This window comes from Gadus morhua, chromosome 4 (genome assembly GCF_902167405.1).
Source record: "Gadus morhua chromosome 4, gadMor3.0, whole genome shotgun sequence".
In the NCBI taxonomy this organism is placed as follows: Eukaryota; Metazoa; Chordata; class Actinopteri; order Gadiformes; family Gadidae; genus Gadus; species Gadus morhua.
Window position 1 is genome coordinate 41,148,861 of NC_044051.1, and position 18,367 is coordinate 41,167,227.

Consider the following 18,367-nt stretch of genomic DNA (forward strand, 5'->3'; position numbering starts at 1 on the left):
GATGCTGAACTGAAGAGGGTCCAGCAGTATGAAGTAGATGTGACTCTGGATCCTGATACAGTTCACCCCCTTCTCATCCTGTCTGAGGATGGGAAACAAGTACATGATGGAGGTGTGAGGAAGAAACTCCCAGACAACCCTAAGGGATTTAGAGAGGGTATATGTGTTCTCACAAGGCAGAGCTTCTCCTCAGGGAGATTTTACTTTGAGGTCCAGGTTAAAGACAAGACTGGATGGTGGTTAGGAGTGGCCAGAGAGTCCATCAACAGAAAAGATCGGATCACATTGACCCCTGAGACGGGTTACTGGACTCTTGCCTGCTACAAGGATATGTTGTTATTTAAAGATAACCCTGCTGTCCGTCTCCCTCTGAGAGCTGAGCTCCAGAAGGTGGGGGTGTTTGTTGATTATGATGAGGGTCTGGTCTCCTTCTATGATGTGGAAGCCAGGGTTCATATCTACTCCGCTACTGGCTGCAGCTTTACTGAGCCTCTCTATCCATTCCTCGGTCCAGGTAAATATAATTATGAAGGCATAAACTCTGCCCCCCTGATCATCTCACCTGTCAATCAAACAGACTAGGACCTTTGTTTGATAGTAAAATAATCAAACAACCAAAACAACTAATGCTGTTTCCTGAATTAGAATCTCTACCATGTGAGATCTGAGAGAACTGTATTCATATGTTACTGCTGTCATATAACAAGGATTAATTCAGTAGAAAGTGAATCCTGACTATTATAAATGATAACCCATTCTAAATTATTAGATAACATTATATTCTTCATTGTCTGTTTCTCCAGTCTTTTAAGGTTTACTGCCACTACAATCATTGATGGTTACAGTCATGTATAGCATGGTTTCAGGATTGATGTTTATTTCATAATCATCTTAACATTATTGTTCGTTTATACTTCGGAATCATGAATGACAACATAATCAAATGTAAAAATACTTTTCTGATGTAAATAAAAATGGAAGGTTTTAAATTTAAACAACGTGTTTATGGCGTCGGCTTGGTGGCTGGTGTGTCGAGGATAGCCGCAGCAGACAGAGTGGGAGACGTCTTCCGTGAACTTTGTCCGAGTGATGACGTCACACGCTTTGGACAAGCCACCGACCGCCTGGTTTAGGGAATCACCCCCGGTGTACAAACTCCATTTAAAAAGAAGTACAAACGTGGAACACTTTGCAGGAAGAACTATTTGAGGAACTATTTGAAATAATGGAAACCGATCTGTGAATGGTGTAGGAAAGATGGCTGCTTGAAATATCAATTAAAAGTCCAGAATTATTTCATGAATTGAGTTCCTCCCTGAACTGCGGGCCGCTCTGTGGTTCTCTGAGGGCGCGGCACCAACTGCCAGCTCTACCGGTCGAGCCACCAGGGACGAGAGATTCAAATCATCCAAAGGATTCCTGGAATTGTTGAGTCACCGTTTATTAAAACTGTTTATGAACCGTTTTTAAAGAGAGAGAGAGAGAGAGAGAGAGAGAGAGAGAGAGAGAGAGAGAGAGAGAGAGAGAGAGGGAGAGAGAGAGAGAGAGAGAGAGAGAGAGAGAGAGAGAGAGAGAGAGAGAGAGAGAGAGAGAGAGAGAGAGAGAGAGAGAGAGAGAGAGAGAGAGAGAGAGAAATAGAGAGAGAGAGAAATAGAGAGAGAGACTGACTGACTGACTGACTGACTGACTGACTGACTGACTGACTGACTGACTGACTGACTGACTGACTGACTGGTTTCATGTTGTGTTTGTGACTATAACAGGGAAATACAGAACCTTATTTGATGACATCATACAGCAACCAAACACATAAAGTGTTTTCTTGTTTTTCGTTGTTTGATTTCATGAAAGGTGATGCAGTGGGTTACATAGTAGTGATGTGGATTCATCCTGGCAATTCAACAAGGCCTCACTCTTTGCCCAGTTCACCCGAGCAGATGAGGCCTTTTCAAACAGGGACAGGATATCCTGCAAACACTGAACATCCCCCTGGCTGGAGACAAAAATATTAACATCGTCTGCGTACGCAGAAACAGTAAGTGGACGATCAAGATTATTGGACCCCGGCAGTGAGAGACCACTGAGCCGACCTCTCAACATGCACAGCAAGGGCTCAATAGCTAGGCTATATAATTGACCGGAGATAGGACAACCCTGTCTTATCCCTCGCTGAACAGGGATTGGCCGACTCAGCCCTGCCCCCATCCTTACCATACATTGAGCACCACTATACAATAAACCAATCCAGGCCAGAAAACCATCACCTATACCAAAAGCCTTAAGTGCAGAAAACAAATACGAGTGATCCACCCTATCAAAGGCCTTCTCCTGGTCCAAAGACACAATACCAAAATCTACATTATGGGATCTACACACATCAATAATATCTCGAATAAGGAAAATAAGGAGAGAGGAAAAGAAGAGGGGATGGAGAGGAGAGGAGAGGAGAGGAGAGGAGAGGAGAGGAGAGGAGGGGAGAGGAGAGGATAGGGGAGGAGAGAGGAGAGGAGAGGAGAGGAGAGGAGAGGAGAGGAGAGGAGAGGAGAGGAGAGGAGAGGAGAGCTTAAAAGACAAAGTCAGGGTACTCACACACATGGAGAGAATCTTGCCATGTAGTAACTGTGATCTTTGTCTTACACATGTTGGGTTGTTGTATGGTGGACATTAACAGTCATTGACTCATCAGCTGTTTTTCTATTTTTATTAACATCAACAACTATTTTTACATTTGATTATGTTGTCATTCATGATTCCGAAGTATAAGCCACCAATAATGTTTCGATGATTATGAAATACACATCAATCCTGAACCCACGTTATACATGACTGCAACCATTAACAATTGTATAGCAGTAAACCTTAAAAGACTGGAGAAAACAGACAATGAAGAATATAATGTTATCTAATATTTTAGAATGGGTTATCATTTATAATAGTCAGGGTTCACTTCCTAATGAATTACTCCTTTTTATATGACAGCAGTAAGATATGAAAACAGTTCTCTCAGATCTCACATGGTAGAGATTCTAATTCATGAAACAACATTAGTTGTTTTGGTCGTTTGATTATTTCATTATCAAACAAAGGATAAAGTCTGTTTGATTGACAGGTGAGATGATCAGGGGGGCAGAGTTTATACCTTCATAATCATGGTTGCCTGGACAGAGGATTGGATAGAGAGGCTCAGTGAAGCTGCAGCCAGTAGCAGAGTAGATATGAACCCTGGCTTCCACATCATAGAAGGAGAGCAGACCCTCATCATAATCAACAAACACCCCCACCTTCTGGAGCTCAGCTCTCAGAGGGAGACGGACAGCAGGGTTATCTTTAAATACCAACCCATCTTTGTTATAGTAAAGAGTCCAGTAACCATTCTCAGGGGTCAATATTATCTGACCTTTTCTGCTAATGGACTCTCTGGCCACCCCTACACACCATCCAGTCTTGTCTTTAACCTGGACCTCAAAGTAAAACCTCCCTGAGAAGCTCTGCCTAGTGAGAACACGTATCTTTTCCGTAAATCTCTTAGGGTTTACTGGGAGTTTCTTCGACACACCTCCATCATGTACTTGTTTCCCATCCTCAGACAGGATGAGCTGGGGATGAGCTGTATCAGGATCCAGAGTCACATCTACTTCATACTGCTGGACCCCCTTCAGTTCAGCATCATCACGCAGCTTCTCCATCTTCATGTACAGTGTCTCCTCCAGCTGATCCAGGGATCTCCTCAAGGTCCCTACGTATGATGGAGGACGGACCTCCACCGTCGTCCAGTCCCTGGTGGGTGGAGGATCCTTCAGGGATCTGAAGGCCTGGAGGAAGTGGAGGTGGTCTTCAGTGTGTGAGAGCTGCTTCATCTCTGAGCTTCTATTGGTCAGATCTTCTATTTCCTGCTCCAGCTCTTTGATGAGGTCTTCAGCTTGTTTCTCAGTGGATTTCAGTTTCTCTTTAACCATTTGGTTGAGGTTATCCTGGCACTTTTCAATGCAGCGCTTCAGAGCAGTGAGGACGTGCACACCATTGGCTATCTCTCTGTCTGCGTCTGCTTTGCTGCGGTTAACTGTGTCTTTAATCTCCTGAATATTATTTAGTCTCTCCTGGATCATCTGCTGGACTTCACCCTCCATCTTCACCAGCTGGGGCATCTTCACTTCATATTCCTGCTTTAGAGGTACAACAGGATGGGACTTGTGGTCTGTCTCTGTGCAGAACTGACACACACACACCTGATCAGTCCGGCAGAAGAGCTCCAGAAGCCGGTCGTGTTTCTTACACATCCTGTCTTCCAGACGGTCCATAGGCTCGACCAGCCGATGTTTCTTAAGAACTTTGAATCTTTGATGTGGCTCCAGGTGGGTTTGGCAGAAAGAGATGAGACACACTAGGCAGGACTTCACAGCCTTCAGCTGGGTCCCAGTACAGACGTCACAGGGAACTTCTCCAGGTTTAACACAGAGCTGATCTTTTACTCGTATTGATGTTTGAATCTGAGCGGCCAGCTCTGATAAGAGGATATTAATCCTTAAATCAGGTCTTGTGTTGAAAGCCATGTTGCAAAGAGGACATTTGAACTTGACTTGTTCATCCCAGTACTTTGTAATACAGGTTCTGCAGAAGTTGTGTCCACATGGTGTGGAAACTGGACTGTTGAACACATCTAGACAGATGGGACATGAAAAGTTCTCTTCAGACCCGGAAGTGTTAGCAGAGGCCATTCCTAGACACAGACGACAAGGTTTATGTATTGAGCAATCCCATTATCTTTTTAATTCCGTAAGGAACAAAGGTTTCAACTTCTCTGAAAGTTATGCTGCTTCACTCACCTTGTTGTTGTTTATGCCTGTCGGACTACTTGTTTCAAAATGTGTTTTCTCTTCCTCCTGAAAGAGAGAACTGCTTTCACGTCGGATTGACTTGGCTTCTGGGAATGTTACGTTTTGTTTCCTGATCAAGCCGTCCTCTCCTCTCCTCCCCTAACACCTGGCTCCTCTCCTAACACCTAGCTCCTCCCCTCCTCCCCTAACACCTGGCTCCTCCCCTAACACCTGGCTCCTCTCCTAACACCTAGCTCCTCCCCTCCTCCCCTAACACCTGGCCCCGCCAACATGGATGCACAGTTCACCGACATTCATACCCTGTTCTTTCAAATATATTTGAAAACAGAATACAGGACAAAGCACAGACAAAGAGAGGGTGCAAAGATGACCGAAGACATTGTGGTGATTTAATGGTGTTTTGCCACTGTAACTGGGATTGAGAGCTATTCTTAAACAATTGACTTGAATTGACTTTTCACAAGGCTGGTATTTTCTCTACAGTCTTAAAAACAACCCTTTCCCCGTGTGTCCAGGTTGTATGTGCTATTATAGTTTGTGATTAAATGTTGAGTTAACGCTGGTAGTTATATAAGGCTCATCCCTAACCTCATTAAACAGCTGCATCATGAGGCTCAGGGTAGGGCAGACGAACCAGACCAACAAGTTCCCAATTCAGAGACAACACAGTCATTTTTAACTGCCACTACCTTGGCAGTTAACAATGTCACATTATAACCGGTGTATTATGGGTAGCTTTTACGTACCAGGGACAAACAGTGTGAAAATCTGAAGTGATGGTCAACTGGTTTAATAGTTTAGGTCTATTCGTTATTTAGGCTTATCAAGTTGTGATTGAGCAAAATTATTTTCCACTAATCCAATGCGGTCATACATCATTCCAATACATGGATTTCCTTATGTTCCTTTGAGCCAACTGAATGGGTGGAGTCTGCTTTCCCTCCTGGCTCCGTTACAAGCAGGTGATCAAAAGCCATACACTCACCTTATTGTGACTGTCCAGCTGAATCAAGCTACAGAGTTATTACAGAACCAGCTAATTGAGTACCTTTCTACCTGTGTTGTCTGGACAGCCAGAGGGAAATCATATCAACAACACACTACACACTCCCAATATCTTTCCACACACCCCAGAGACATCTATGGACTTTCATTTATTGGACCGTGAGGCCCCTGACTCTTATGGACTTATCTGTGTGTATGGACTCTTAAATGTTGTGTAAATGTTTTAATTTCTTTCTATGAGGATTGAAGAGATGTGTAATGCAAGACACATTTCTGTGTAAACGGTCATTAAAGTTGATTTAATCTAACCTAATCTAATAATAACTGGACCTGCTCTTTGTTACTCTTTCACTGCAGTCATTAGTTTGCAAATAATGCCGCAACTTGGTTTTGCAGAACACCAGCTTGAAGTTGCCCAGTCAGGCACCTGGTTGGCAGCACCTGGGCGTACCAACAGCTCAAAACAAGTGTCAATAGCAACAGCAAAATAACCTGTTTGGCAAAGGCAGAAAAGATTTTGCATATTTTTCATGGGCGCAACGCACATACTCAGCGCTGCTGCTCATCCTACAAATGTCTGTCCCTTACAACGGGGAGCCATTTGAAAGGGAGCTAAACAGGCTTTCCAACGGTATAAGATGTGTTGCTCATTTATGGATATGAAACGCACAGCATACTTGGATCTGGCATTGGCAAGCATTTTATGCTCAAGCTCAGATCCTTGCTGAGGTTTTCCAGGCATGATCCAGAGTTTATAAGCCTCACAAGCCTCAGTATGATGCATCGCTACATGCTCATTCCAGCCGGGTCTGCTGTTAGACTTCTTGTTCTGTGTGTCATGTTTATGAAAAGGTTTACCACCGTCATACAGGACCGACACCACATTGTCATACATGGAACAGAGGTCTCTCTTATGCCCTACCCTCGTACAATTGGCATCTTTAAACAAAATAGCTTCTTTAGGCAGATGTATATTACTTAATACACTACAATTACCCTTGGATGCATTTGTTGTTTTGACACATACATAAGGAGAGGGTGCACTGTACTATCTGCGTACACCCCTTCTGTAGTCGAAGAAAGTATCCCAATTGAATGGCAAGGGTTTGAATTCCGTTTAATGGGGTCCATGCACAGAATCTAAAAGATTCTCCCCATGTGTCTGAGTGCCGAGACTTTGTCTTGTCAGCTCTCCTCTCCTTTCCTCTATCCTCTCCTCTCGCTCCTCCTCCTTCTCTCTCCTCTCCTCCTCCTCTCTCTCCTCCTCCTTCTCTTCTCCTCCTCCTCTCTCCAACCGCTGCTCTCCTCTCTAGCTCATCTAGGATTGTGTTCATTGTTGTCGTGCGTGGAAACACACTATGTGTGTTCACATGTCAAAGGTCAACACATTTAGATTTCTGAATCTAAAATAGTTGTACAGCTGAACTCCCACTGGGTGAGTTCAGCTGTAGTGAATCACTGTGGTGCAATGGCGCTCACGCTCGTAATAATAGTAATAATTATAACTTTATTAAGGCCCTTGGGGAAATTCCTTCCCTGCATTCAACCCATCCAGGTGCTACTATTACTAGTACCACACTCGGAGCGTGCAGCCACAGAGTACGGCGCTCAGGGGTGCAGGTGCCTTGCTCAAGGGCACTTCAACATCGTCTTAGGTGGGAGTAGAACCTACAATCCTCTAATTATTGGTCGAGCCACTTAACCGCTAGACCACCAATACTTTGAGATTATTATCAACTGGATGTTTCTTTTTTTATGTCAACAATCGAGACTTGCTATGAAGTTGGGGGGATCACACCATGAGAGGAGGAGGATGATCCGGATCTGCGGCGTCCGTTGTGAAGGAGCTGTGCAGCTCCACATCATTCCAGTTCAAGAATCAAGTCAATCCTTATAAGGAAGAGACGGTGGAGAGGAGGCGGAGCATGTGGGTTGCAGGACAGAGAACTCAGGGGGATGTGGTGCATTCTGATTGGATGTAGAGTATGGAATATGGACACGCAGGCACACACACACACACACACACACACACACACACACACACACACACACACACACACACACACACACACACACACAGTGACCACCCCATCATCATTACAGCCGGACTGGTATATAAGAATTTCACTACGCATTGCCCTGTACAATTGTGTATGTGACAAATAAATCAAACTAAACTAAACTAGCTCATCTAGGAATGTGCTCCTTATTGTAGTACATTACACACTACGTGTGTTCATGCAAGACAATACTTAACACAATCCTTGATGAGCTAGAAAGGAGAGCAGGGATAGGAGAGAGGAAGAGAAGACAGAGGAGAGGAGAGGAGGGGATGGAGAGGAGAGGAGAGGAGGGGAGAGGAGAGGAGAGGAGAGGAGAGGAGAGGAGAGGAGAGGAGAGGAGAGGAGAGGATGGAGAGGAGAGGAGAGGAGAGGAGAGGAGAGGAGAGGAGAGCTTAAAAGACAAAATCATTGTACTCACACACATGGAGAGTCTTGAAATGTAATAACTGTGGTCTTTGTATTACACACGTTGGGTTGTTGTATGGTGGACATTAAAAGTCATTGACTCAGCTGTTTTTCCATTTTTATTGACATCAGAAAATAATTTTTACATTTGATTATGTTGTCATTTATGATTCCGAAGTATAAACTAATAGTAATGTTTAGATGATAATGAAATACACATCAATCCTGAAACCATGCTATACATGACTGCAACCATTAACATTTGTACAGCAGTAAACCTTAAAAGACTGGAGAAAACAGACAATGAAGAATATAATGTTATCTAATAATTTAGAATGGGTTATCATTGATATTAGTCAGGGTTCACTTCCTACTGAATTACTCCTTGTTCTATGACAGCACTAAGATATTAATACAGTTCTCACAGATCTCACATGGTGGGGATTCTAATTCATGAAACAACATTAGTTGTTTTGGTCGTTTGATTATTTTATTATCAAACAAAGGTCCTAGTCTGTTTGATTGACAGGTGAGATGATCAGGGGGGCAGAGTTGATACCTTTATAATCATAGGGCCATGGACTGAGGAATGGATAGAGAGGCTCAGTAAAGCTGCAGCCAGTAGCAGAGTGGATATGAACCCTGGCTTCCACATCATAGAAGGAGACCAGTCCCACATCATAATCAACAAACACCCCCACCTTCTTGAGCTCAGCTCTCAGACGGAGACGGACAGCAGGGTCATCATTAGATACCAACCCATCCTTGAAGTAGCGAAGAGACCAGCAACCTGTCTCAGGGGACGCTATGATCAGATCTTTTCTGTCTATGGACTCTCTGACCACTCCTACAGTCCATCCAGTCTTGTCTTTAACCTGAACCTCAAAGTAAAATCTCCCTGAGGAGAAGCTCTGCCTTGTGAGAACACGGTTCTTTTTTGTTAATCTCTTTGGGTTGTCTGGGAGTACCTTCCTCACACCTCCATCATGTACTCGTTTCCCATCCACAGACAGGATGAGACTGGGATGAGCTGTATCAGGATCCAGAGTCACATCTACTTCATACTGCTGGACCCTCTTCAGTTCAGCATCAGGCAGCTTCTTCATCTCCATGTTCAGTGTCTCCTCCAGCTGATCCAGGGATCTCCTCAAGGTCCCTACGTATGACGGAGGACGGACCTCCACCGTGGTCCAGTCCCTGGTGGGTGGAGGATCCTTCAGGGATCTGAAGGCATGGAGGAATTGGAGGTGGTCTTTAGTGTGTGAGAGCTGCTTCACCTCTGAGCTTCTATTGGTCAGATCTTCTATTTCCTGCTCCAGCTCTTTGATGAGGTCTTCAGCTTGTTTCTCAGTGGATTTCAGTCTCTTTTTAACCATTTGGTTGAGATCATCCTGGCACTTTTTAATGCAGCGCTTCAGAGCAGTGAGTATGTGCACACCATCGGCTATCTCTCTGTCTGCATCTGCTTTGCTGCGGTTAACTCTTAACTGTCTTTAATCTCTTGAATATTATTTAGTCTCTCCTGGATCATCTGCTGAAGTTCAGCCTCTATCTTCCCCAGCTGGGCCATCTTCACTTCATATTCCTCCTTTAGAGGTACAACAGGATGGGACGTGTGGTCTGTCATTTGGCACAACAGACACACACACACCTGTTCAGTCTGGCAGAAGAGCTCCAGAAGTCGGTCGTGTTTTTTACACATCCTGTCTTCCAGACGGTCCATAGGCTTGACCAGCCGATGTTTCTTCAGGCCTGCAACCCTCTGATGTGGCTCCAGGTGGGTTTGGCAGTAAGAGATAAGACACACTAGGCAGGACTTCACAGCCTTCAGCTGGGTCCCAGTACAGACGTCACAGGGAACTTCCCCAGGTTTAACACAGAGCTGATCTTTTTCTCGTATGGATGTTTGAATCTCAGCGGCCAGCTCTGATAAGAGGGTATTAATCCTTAAATCAGGCCTTGTGTTGAAAGCCATGATGCAAAGAGGACATTTGAACTTGACTTGTTCATCCCAGTACTTTGTAATACAGGTTCTGCAGAAGTTGTGTCCACATGGTGTGGAAACTGGGCTGTTGAACACATCTAGACAGATGGAACATGAAAAGTTCTCTTCAGACCAGGAAGCGTTGGCACGGGCCATTCCTAGACACAGACGACAAGGATTATGTAATGAGCAATCCCATTATTTTTGTTATTCCATAAATGCAAAAGTGTTTTTAACTTATCTCAAAGTTGTGCTGCTTTACTCACCTTGTTGTTTCTGCCTGTCGGAGTATTTAATGCGTGTTATTAACTCCTGAAAGAGAGAATTGTTAACCCGTCGGGGTGCTTTAGGTTTTGTTTCCTCAACATGACGTCCTCTCCTCTCCTCCCCCAACACCTGGCTCCGCCCCTTCGGCACGTGAGTGCAGCACTACATTCATTCACTGTGTCGGCCTCTTCAAATGCGTTGATGTGTGTTCTCTTCTTTCTGGAGTTAAGAGAGAGCCAAAGATCAGTTACTACGTGTCAAGATTCTCCCCATGTGTGTGAGTACTGTGACTTTGTCTTGTCATCTCTCCTCTCATCTTAGTATCTCCTCTCTCCTTCCGCTTCTATGTCTGCTCTCCTTTCTAGCTCATCCAGGATTGTGTTAAGTATTGTTTAGCATGCACATTACATATATGTAAATACCCGTTTGACTTGTCTCTACTATAGTCTACTACCTGTGCCCTGGCGCATACAAGCAGCAGTCCCATAATCAGTGTTGTGAGCGTCACCCAGTGGCGGGAGCGGGTATCAGCACAGAGGGGCCACCAGGGACGAGAGATTCAAATCACCCAAAGGATTCCTGGAATTGTTGAGTCAACGTTTATGAGAGACAGAGAGTGAGAGACAGAGACAGAGACAGAGACAGAGACAGAGAGAGAGAGAGAGAGAGAGAGAGAAAAAAAAAGTGCTATTTGGTGAAAATAACACCACGGTAAGTAGAACAGCACAACTTCAGAAAGTTAAAACCTCTCTTCCCGTATTGGAATTATAAATATATAATTGATCAATACATAAACCTTGTCTGTTTCTAGCAATGGTCTGTGCTAACACTTCCTGGTGTGAAGAGAACTTTTCATGTTCCATCTGTCTGGATGTGTTCAACAATCCAGTCACCACTGCATGTGGGCACAACTTCTGCAGAACTTGTATTACAAAGTTCTGGGATGAACAAGTCAAGTACAAATGTCCTGTTTGCGTGAAGGTTTTCGACACAAAACCTGATCCACAGGTCAATACCCTCTTATCAGACATGTCTTCTCAGTTTAGAACGTCCGTACAAGTAAAAGAGCAGCCTTGTGTTGAACCAGCTGAAGTTCCCTGTGACGTCTGTACTGGGACCCAGCTGAAGGCCGTGAAGTCCTGCCTAGTGTGTCTTATCTCTTACTGTCAAACCCACCTGGAGCCACATCAGAGAATAGCAGGCCTGAAGATACATCGGCTGGTCGAGCCTATGGACCGTCTGGAAGACAGGATGTGTAAGACACACAATCAATTACTGGAGCTCTTCTGCCAGACTGATCAGGTGTGTGTGTGTCAGTCCTGCACGGAGACAGACCACAAGTCCCATCCTGTTGTACCTCTAACGGAGGGATATGAAGTGAAGACGTCCCAGCTGGGGAAGATAGATGCTGAAGATCCGCAGGTGATCCAGGAGAGAAAACGAAAGATTGAAGAGATCAAAGACAGAGTAGAACTGTGCAACAAAGACGCAGAAACAGAGATAGCCGATGGTGGACATGTGTTCACTGCTCTGATAGGCTGCGTTGAAAATTGCCGGGATGAATTCAACCAAAGGGTGAAAGAGAAACTGAAATCCACAGTGAAACGAGCTGAAGACCTCATCATAGAGCTGGAGCAGGAAATAGAAGATCTGACCAATAGAAGCTCAGAGGTGAAGCAGCTCTCACACGACGGTGTAGTCCCATAATCAGTGTTGTGAGCGACACCCAGTGGCGGGAGCGGGTATCAGCACAGAGGGGCAGAACCTTCTTTGTGGGCCCCTAATCCTACTCTTTTGTGGTACACTTAATTTGACTACTTATTTAATGTTCGGAGACATGATTCTCTTTTTTGCACTTCATCGCATGATTAAGGCACAAATTACATTCTTTCATTCATTTTTTTGATCATCCGTTCTGGTAAGAGTCGTCTGCGGTCTCTTTCTCACACACAGTATTATTAGAATTGCATCGTTGAATAACACGAAGGTGTTAAATGAATGCAACGTGTTTATGGCGTCGGCTTTGTGGCTGGTGTGTCGTGGATAGCCGCAGCAGACAGAGTGGGAGACGTCTTCCGCTGTCGCTCTCCAAGGTGCTGAACTTCGGCCGAGTGATGACGTCACACGCGTTGGACAAGCCACCGACCGCCTGGTTTAGGGAATCACCCCCGGAGTACATACTCCATTCAAAAGTACAAACGTGGAACACTTTACAGGAAGAACTATTTGAAATAATGGAAACCGATCTGTGAATGGTGTAGAAATGATGGATGCTTGAATTATCGATTAAAAGTCCTGAATTAATTAATGAATTGAGTTCCGCCCTGAACTGCGGGCCGTTCTGGTGTTCTCTGAGGGCGCGGCACCAACTGCCAAGCTCTATACCGGTCGAGCCACCAGGTATGAGGGATTCAAATCATCCAAAGCATTCCTGGAATTGTTGAGTCACCGTTTATTAAAACTGTTTGTGAACCGTTTATAAAAAGAGAGAGAGAAAGAGCGAGAGAGGGAAAGAGAGAGAAAGGGAGAGATGGACAGAGAGAGAGAGAGAGGGAGAGGGAGAGAGAGAGAGAGAGAGAGAGAGAGAGAGAGAGAGAGAGAGAGAGAGAGAGAGGGAGAGAGACCCAAGAATACACTTAATTTTAAAGCACAAGAAACCCAGGAACTGAACTCTGACAAGAGTCCCCTGTGCCAGCTGGTGCTGAAGCTAAACAACACACATCAAGCTCAGTCCAGCACTGCTTCCCAGACTCCAATTAGAGTCAACAAAATAATTAATCAAGCAAAAGAAGACTATTTGGAACATTAGACAAACCAAACCTCAAACCAAAGTAGAATGAATTCCTATCTGATCCTAAACAGATATTACGAATTGGCAGACAATCTCCACTCTGTCAGAGATGTGAAGCAGAGACAAATCCTGACCAAGTACAGGATCAGTGTCCACAATCTTGCAGTGGAAACAGGCGGACACAGATAGACCAGGCTGCCGAGGGAACACAGACTGTTTGGTCGCTGTCAGGCAGAGGAGGTTGACACAGAGGAGCACTTCCTTTAACATTGTGGAAAATAGGACATTTTAAGACGGATATACTTCACCAAATTACAAACCTATATTCCGGATCCTGCAGACATGGAACATATGGACAAAATTGCAATTCTTCTTGGTGAAGGTCTGTCTGCTGCCCTGGCTGCACAACATCTCCTGAAATGTCATAACCTGAGAGATTCAGTCCGACTTTATATTTATTTTATTATTGTTGTTGCTATTGCTATTGTTGTTATTGTTATTATTATTAGTAGTAGCATTATTATTAGTATTACTATCTGTTATTTGTAAAATTATTCTTGCATAACTTGAATATGCTTTGGCGATACTGTATTCAAATACTGTCATGCTAATAAAGCACTTTGAATTTGAGAGAGAGAGAGAGAGAGAGAGAGAGAGAGAGAGAGTCTGATTGACTGACTGACTGACTGACTGACTGGTTCCATGCTGTGTTTGTGTGTACAACAGGGCAATAAATAACCTTATTTGATGACATAATACGGCAACGAAACAAATAAAGTTTTTTGTTGTTTTTCGTTGTTTGATTTCATGAAAGGTGATGCAGTGGGTTACATGGTAGTTATGTGGATTCATCCTGGGCCAAATCTCAACTTAAATGCCTCACATTTTAAAAACGTGTGTAAATATGGCCTCAAATGGCCTTCTTTTAAACACATAGTACTGAACTAGTTAACTGATACTTGCAGTTTTGGGTTATCAGGTTACATCAATCAAATGTTCTGGCTCCTCCTCAAAGACGGTGAATACCTGATCTGCAATCAAGCCCCACCTCTCAATGGAAAACGAGTGTCAGCCAGACGTCAGCCAGAATGCATTCTTTACATTCTGTCTGGAACAGCTCCAACAGCATGTTTGGTTTTCCTTCAAAACTTCAAGCTCACAACTTCAACTGCAAGTTACTTTATTCCTACAACCCTATCATCCAAAATGTGATTATTTTTCTCCCAGGTTTTCTGTGAAGGCTTGATTGGTTTAGAAAGGAATAAAAAATTATTCTGCTTGATTTAAGTGGTGGGTGGATGGGTTTTGGACGGGGTTCTTTAGACCCTGGACCTGGAGCATTTATCAGACAGAAGGAACAGCAAAAAACTGATGACAGACAATGACAGACATGGACAAAAAGACAGACAGACATACTTAGCATACCATCACAAACAATGTGTGTGTCACAGTTGGGGACTTAACAGGGAAATGAACAAACAAACACGGAAATAAAGAGCGTTTGAGTTGAGTGAGCCCAATGTAATGTTAAATTACATTTTTCCATGTCTTTGTTTGTTTTTGACCGCCATTCTCATTCTCTCCCTCTCCCTCTCTCTCCCTCTCTCTCCCTCCCTCTCTAATTAAGCCGGACTGAGGAATTATTCAGAGAAAGAAATGAGATGTCATGTTATGCTCTCAGAAGACCACACAGTTCTATGAAAAAAAAAAAGGAAGAGATCCGGCCGACGCCTTCAGCCTAGTGACCAACTTAACCATAAAAGTTTCGCCAAAGTCATTAAGATCATCATCGAGATTTAGAACTGAAGTAATTAATCAAGTGTCTGGCTGTGAGTTTGCGTGCATGCTATGCGTAGGCTGAATCGCAATCGTGTCAAGACAAATCAGATTGGCCAATACACACTGAAGATAAATTCAATAATTTAAAAATTACAAAAAGCATCCCTCTCTGGCGAACAGAATGTTGCAGCAGGCATAAAAGAAAATTTATACATTATTTTTTTTTTAATTCCGATTATTAATTGATCTGCATCGAGACAGAATCGTTCTAGCGACAATCGCGATGCATTGAAGAATCAATTTTTTTCCCACCCCTAGTGTCCAGTGAGATGAAGGGCCAGGTCAGTGCTGCTCAGGGGGGACATCGGGGGTCCTGTGGACGAGGAGTCTCAACACACCAACCAAGCGGGGCCCCTGAGGCCCTCACCAGTCCTGGTTCATCGTGGGGCTCCAGGGCTGCCGGCTCCCTGTGAACGCCCCTTCAGTTCAGCTTCAGTAAGCCCAGGACAGGGGTGTGGCACCAGAGCCAATCTGCAGGGGACCGGGTCACCCTATCAGCCAATCAGAAGGACCGGGTCACCCTATCAGCCAATCACAAGGACCGGGTCACCCTATCAGCCAATCAGAAGGACCGGGTCAGCCTATCAGCCAATCAGAAGGACCGGGTCACCCTATCAGCCAATCAGTAGGACCGGGTCACCCTATCAGCCCATCAGAAGGACCGGGTCACCCTGTCAGCCAATCAGAAGGACCGGGTCACCCTATCAGCCAATCAGAAGGACCGGGTCACCCTGTCAGCCAATCAGAAGGACCGGGTCACCCTATCAGCCAATCAGAAGGACCGGGTCACCCTATCAGCCAATCAGAAGGACCGGGTCACCCTATCAGCCAATCAGTAGGACCGGGTCACCCTATCAGCAAATCAGAAGGACCGGGTCACCCTATCAGCCAATCAGAAGGACCGGGTCACCCTGTCAGCAAATCAGAAAGACCGGGTCGCCCTGTCAGCCAATCAGAAGGACCGGGTCACCCTATCATCCAATCAGAAGTGATACCTGAACCAGCAGGTGTTCCACCTGGAGATGGAGACATCCAATAGAAGTATTGGAAACCGATCTGTAAATGGTGTGGGAAAGATGGCTGCTTGAAGTATCGGTTAAAAGTCCTGAATCAATCCATGAATTCAGTTCCTCCCTGAACTGCGGGCCGCTCTGTGGTTCTCTGAGGGCGCGGCACCAACTGCCAGCTCTACCGGTCGAGCCACCAGGGACGAGAGATTCAAATCACACAAAGGATTCCTGGAACTGTTGAGTCACCGTTTATTAAAACTGTTTATGAACCGTTTATAAAAAGAGAGAGAGAGAGAGAGAGAGAGAGAGAGAGAGAGAGAGAGAGAGAGAGAGAGAGAGAGAGAGAGAGAGAGAGAGAGTGTCTGACTGACTGGTTTCATGCGGTGTTTGTGTGTATAACAGGGGAATAAAGAACCTTATTTGATGCAACATACAGCAACCAAACACAAAGTGTATTCTTGTTTTTTGTTGTTTGATTTTGTGTAAGGTGATGCAGTGGGTTACATAGTAGTGTTCTGGATTCATCCTGGTCCAAATCTCAACTTAAATGCATAACATTTTAAAAACGTTTGTAAATATGGCCTCAAATGGCCTTCTTTTAAACACATACTACTGCACTTGTTAACTGATACTTGCAGTTCTGGGTTATCAGGTTACATCAATCAAATGTTCTGGCTCCACCTCAAAGACGCTGAATACCTGATCTGCAATCAAGCCCCACCTCTCAATGGAAAACGAGTGTCAGCCAGACGTCAGCCAGAAGGCATTCTTTACATTCTGATAGTCTGGACCAGCTCCAACACCATGTTTGGTTTTCCTTCAAAATTTCAAGCTCACAACTTCAACTGCAAGTTACTTTATTCCTACAACCCTATCATCCAAAATGTGATTACTTTTCTCCCAGGTTTTCTGTGAAGGCTTGATTGGTTTAGAAAGGAATAAAAATGATTCTGCTTGATTTAAGTGGTGGGTGGATGGGTTTTGGACGGGGTTCTTTAGACCCTGGGCCTGGAGCATTTATCATCATGTTGAACCAAACTGCAGTGAAAGAGTAACAAAGAGCAGGTCCAGTTATTATTAGATTAGGTTACATTAGATCAACTTTAATGTCCGTTTACACAGAAATTTGTCTTGCATTACACATCTCTTCAATCCTCATAGAAAGACATTAAAACAGCACTTAAAAACATTTGCACAACATTTAAGAGTCCATACACACAGATAAGTCCATAACAGTCAGGGGTCTCAAAGTCCAATGAATGAAAGTCCATAGATGTCTCTGGGGTGTGTGAAAAGATATTGGGAGTGTGTAGTGTGTTGTTGATATGATTTTCATCTGGCTGTCCAGACAACACAGGTAGAAAGGTATTCAATTAGCTAGTTGTGTAATAACTCTGTAGCTTGATTCAGCTGGACAGTCACTATAAGGTGAGTGTATGGCTTTTGGTCAGCTGCTTGGAACGGAGCCAGGAGGGAAAGCAGACTCCACCCATTCAGTTGGCTCAAAGGAATATAAGGAAATCCATGTATTGAAATGATGTAAGACCGCATTGGATTAGTGGAAAATAATTTTGCTCAATAACACCTTGATAAGACTAAATAACAAATAGAACTAAACTATTAAACCAGTTTTCCATCACTTCATTTTCACGCTGTTTGTCCCTGGTACGTAAAAGCTACCCATAATACACCGGTTATAATGTGACATTGTTAACTGCCACGATTTTAGGTTTGTTTTGCTGTCGCTGGCATTGACTGTGTTGTCTCTGAATTGGGAACTTGTTGGTCTGGTTCGTCTGCCCTACCCTGAGCCTCATGATGCAGCTGTTTAATGAGGTTAGGGATGAGCCTTATATAACTACCAGCGTTAACTCAATATTAAATCACAAACCATACTAGCACATACAACCTGGACACACTTGGAAACACACTTCTTCAGTCATGTTTGCACCATCTCTTTGTCTGTGCTTTGTCCTATATTCTGTTTTCAAATATATTTGAAAGAACAGCGCATGAATGTCACTGAACTGTGCATCCGTGTTGGCGGGGCCAGGTGTTGGGGGAGGAGGGGAGGACCTAGGTGTTAGGGGAGGAGCCAGGTATTAGGGGAGGACCCAGGTGTTAGGGGAGGAGCCATGTATTAGGGGAGGACCCAGGTGTTCGGGGAG

The 18,367-nt window shown here is 44.3% G+C and overlaps 2 protein-coding genes and 1 pseudogene across 2 annotated transcripts in view; 1 reads left to right on the plus strand and 2 right to left on the minus strand.

The window, feature by feature from the left end:
• The window catches only part of LOC115543069 (zinc finger protein RFP-like), a 2,013-nt gene extending 1,044 nt beyond the window's left edge, over positions 1–969 (plus strand). The window contains exon 1 of the mRNA XM_030355619.1: positions 1–969. This exon is cut by the window's left edge and continues 1,044 nt beyond it. Coding sequence (XP_030211479.1) covers positions 1–582 — 582 coding nt within the window. The 3' untranslated portion in view covers positions 583–969.
• Positions 970–2,754: 1,785 nt separating this feature from the next.
• Positions 2,755–4,721, minus strand: LOC115543079 (E3 ubiquitin-protein ligase TRIM39-like). The gene has a single exon (XM_030355631.1). It carries the CDS (start codon positions 4,713–4,715, stop codon positions 3,066–3,068), a length of 1,650 nt encoding a protein of 549 aa, XP_030211491.1. The 5' UTR covers positions 4,716–4,721; the 3' UTR covers positions 2,755–3,065.
• A 4,004-nt stretch (positions 4,722–8,725) lies between these two features.
• Positions 8,726–10,448, minus strand: LOC115543063 (E3 ubiquitin-protein ligase TRIM39-like; annotated as a pseudogene).
• Between the last annotated feature and the right edge of the window lie 7,919 nt (positions 10,449–18,367).

Bases quoted from the DNA above. Each gene is read 5' to 3' on its own strand.
- LOC115543079 (XM_030355631.1), bottom strand. From the start codon at position 4,715: ATGGCCTCTGCTAACACTTCCGGGTCTGAAGAGAACTTTTCATGTCCC.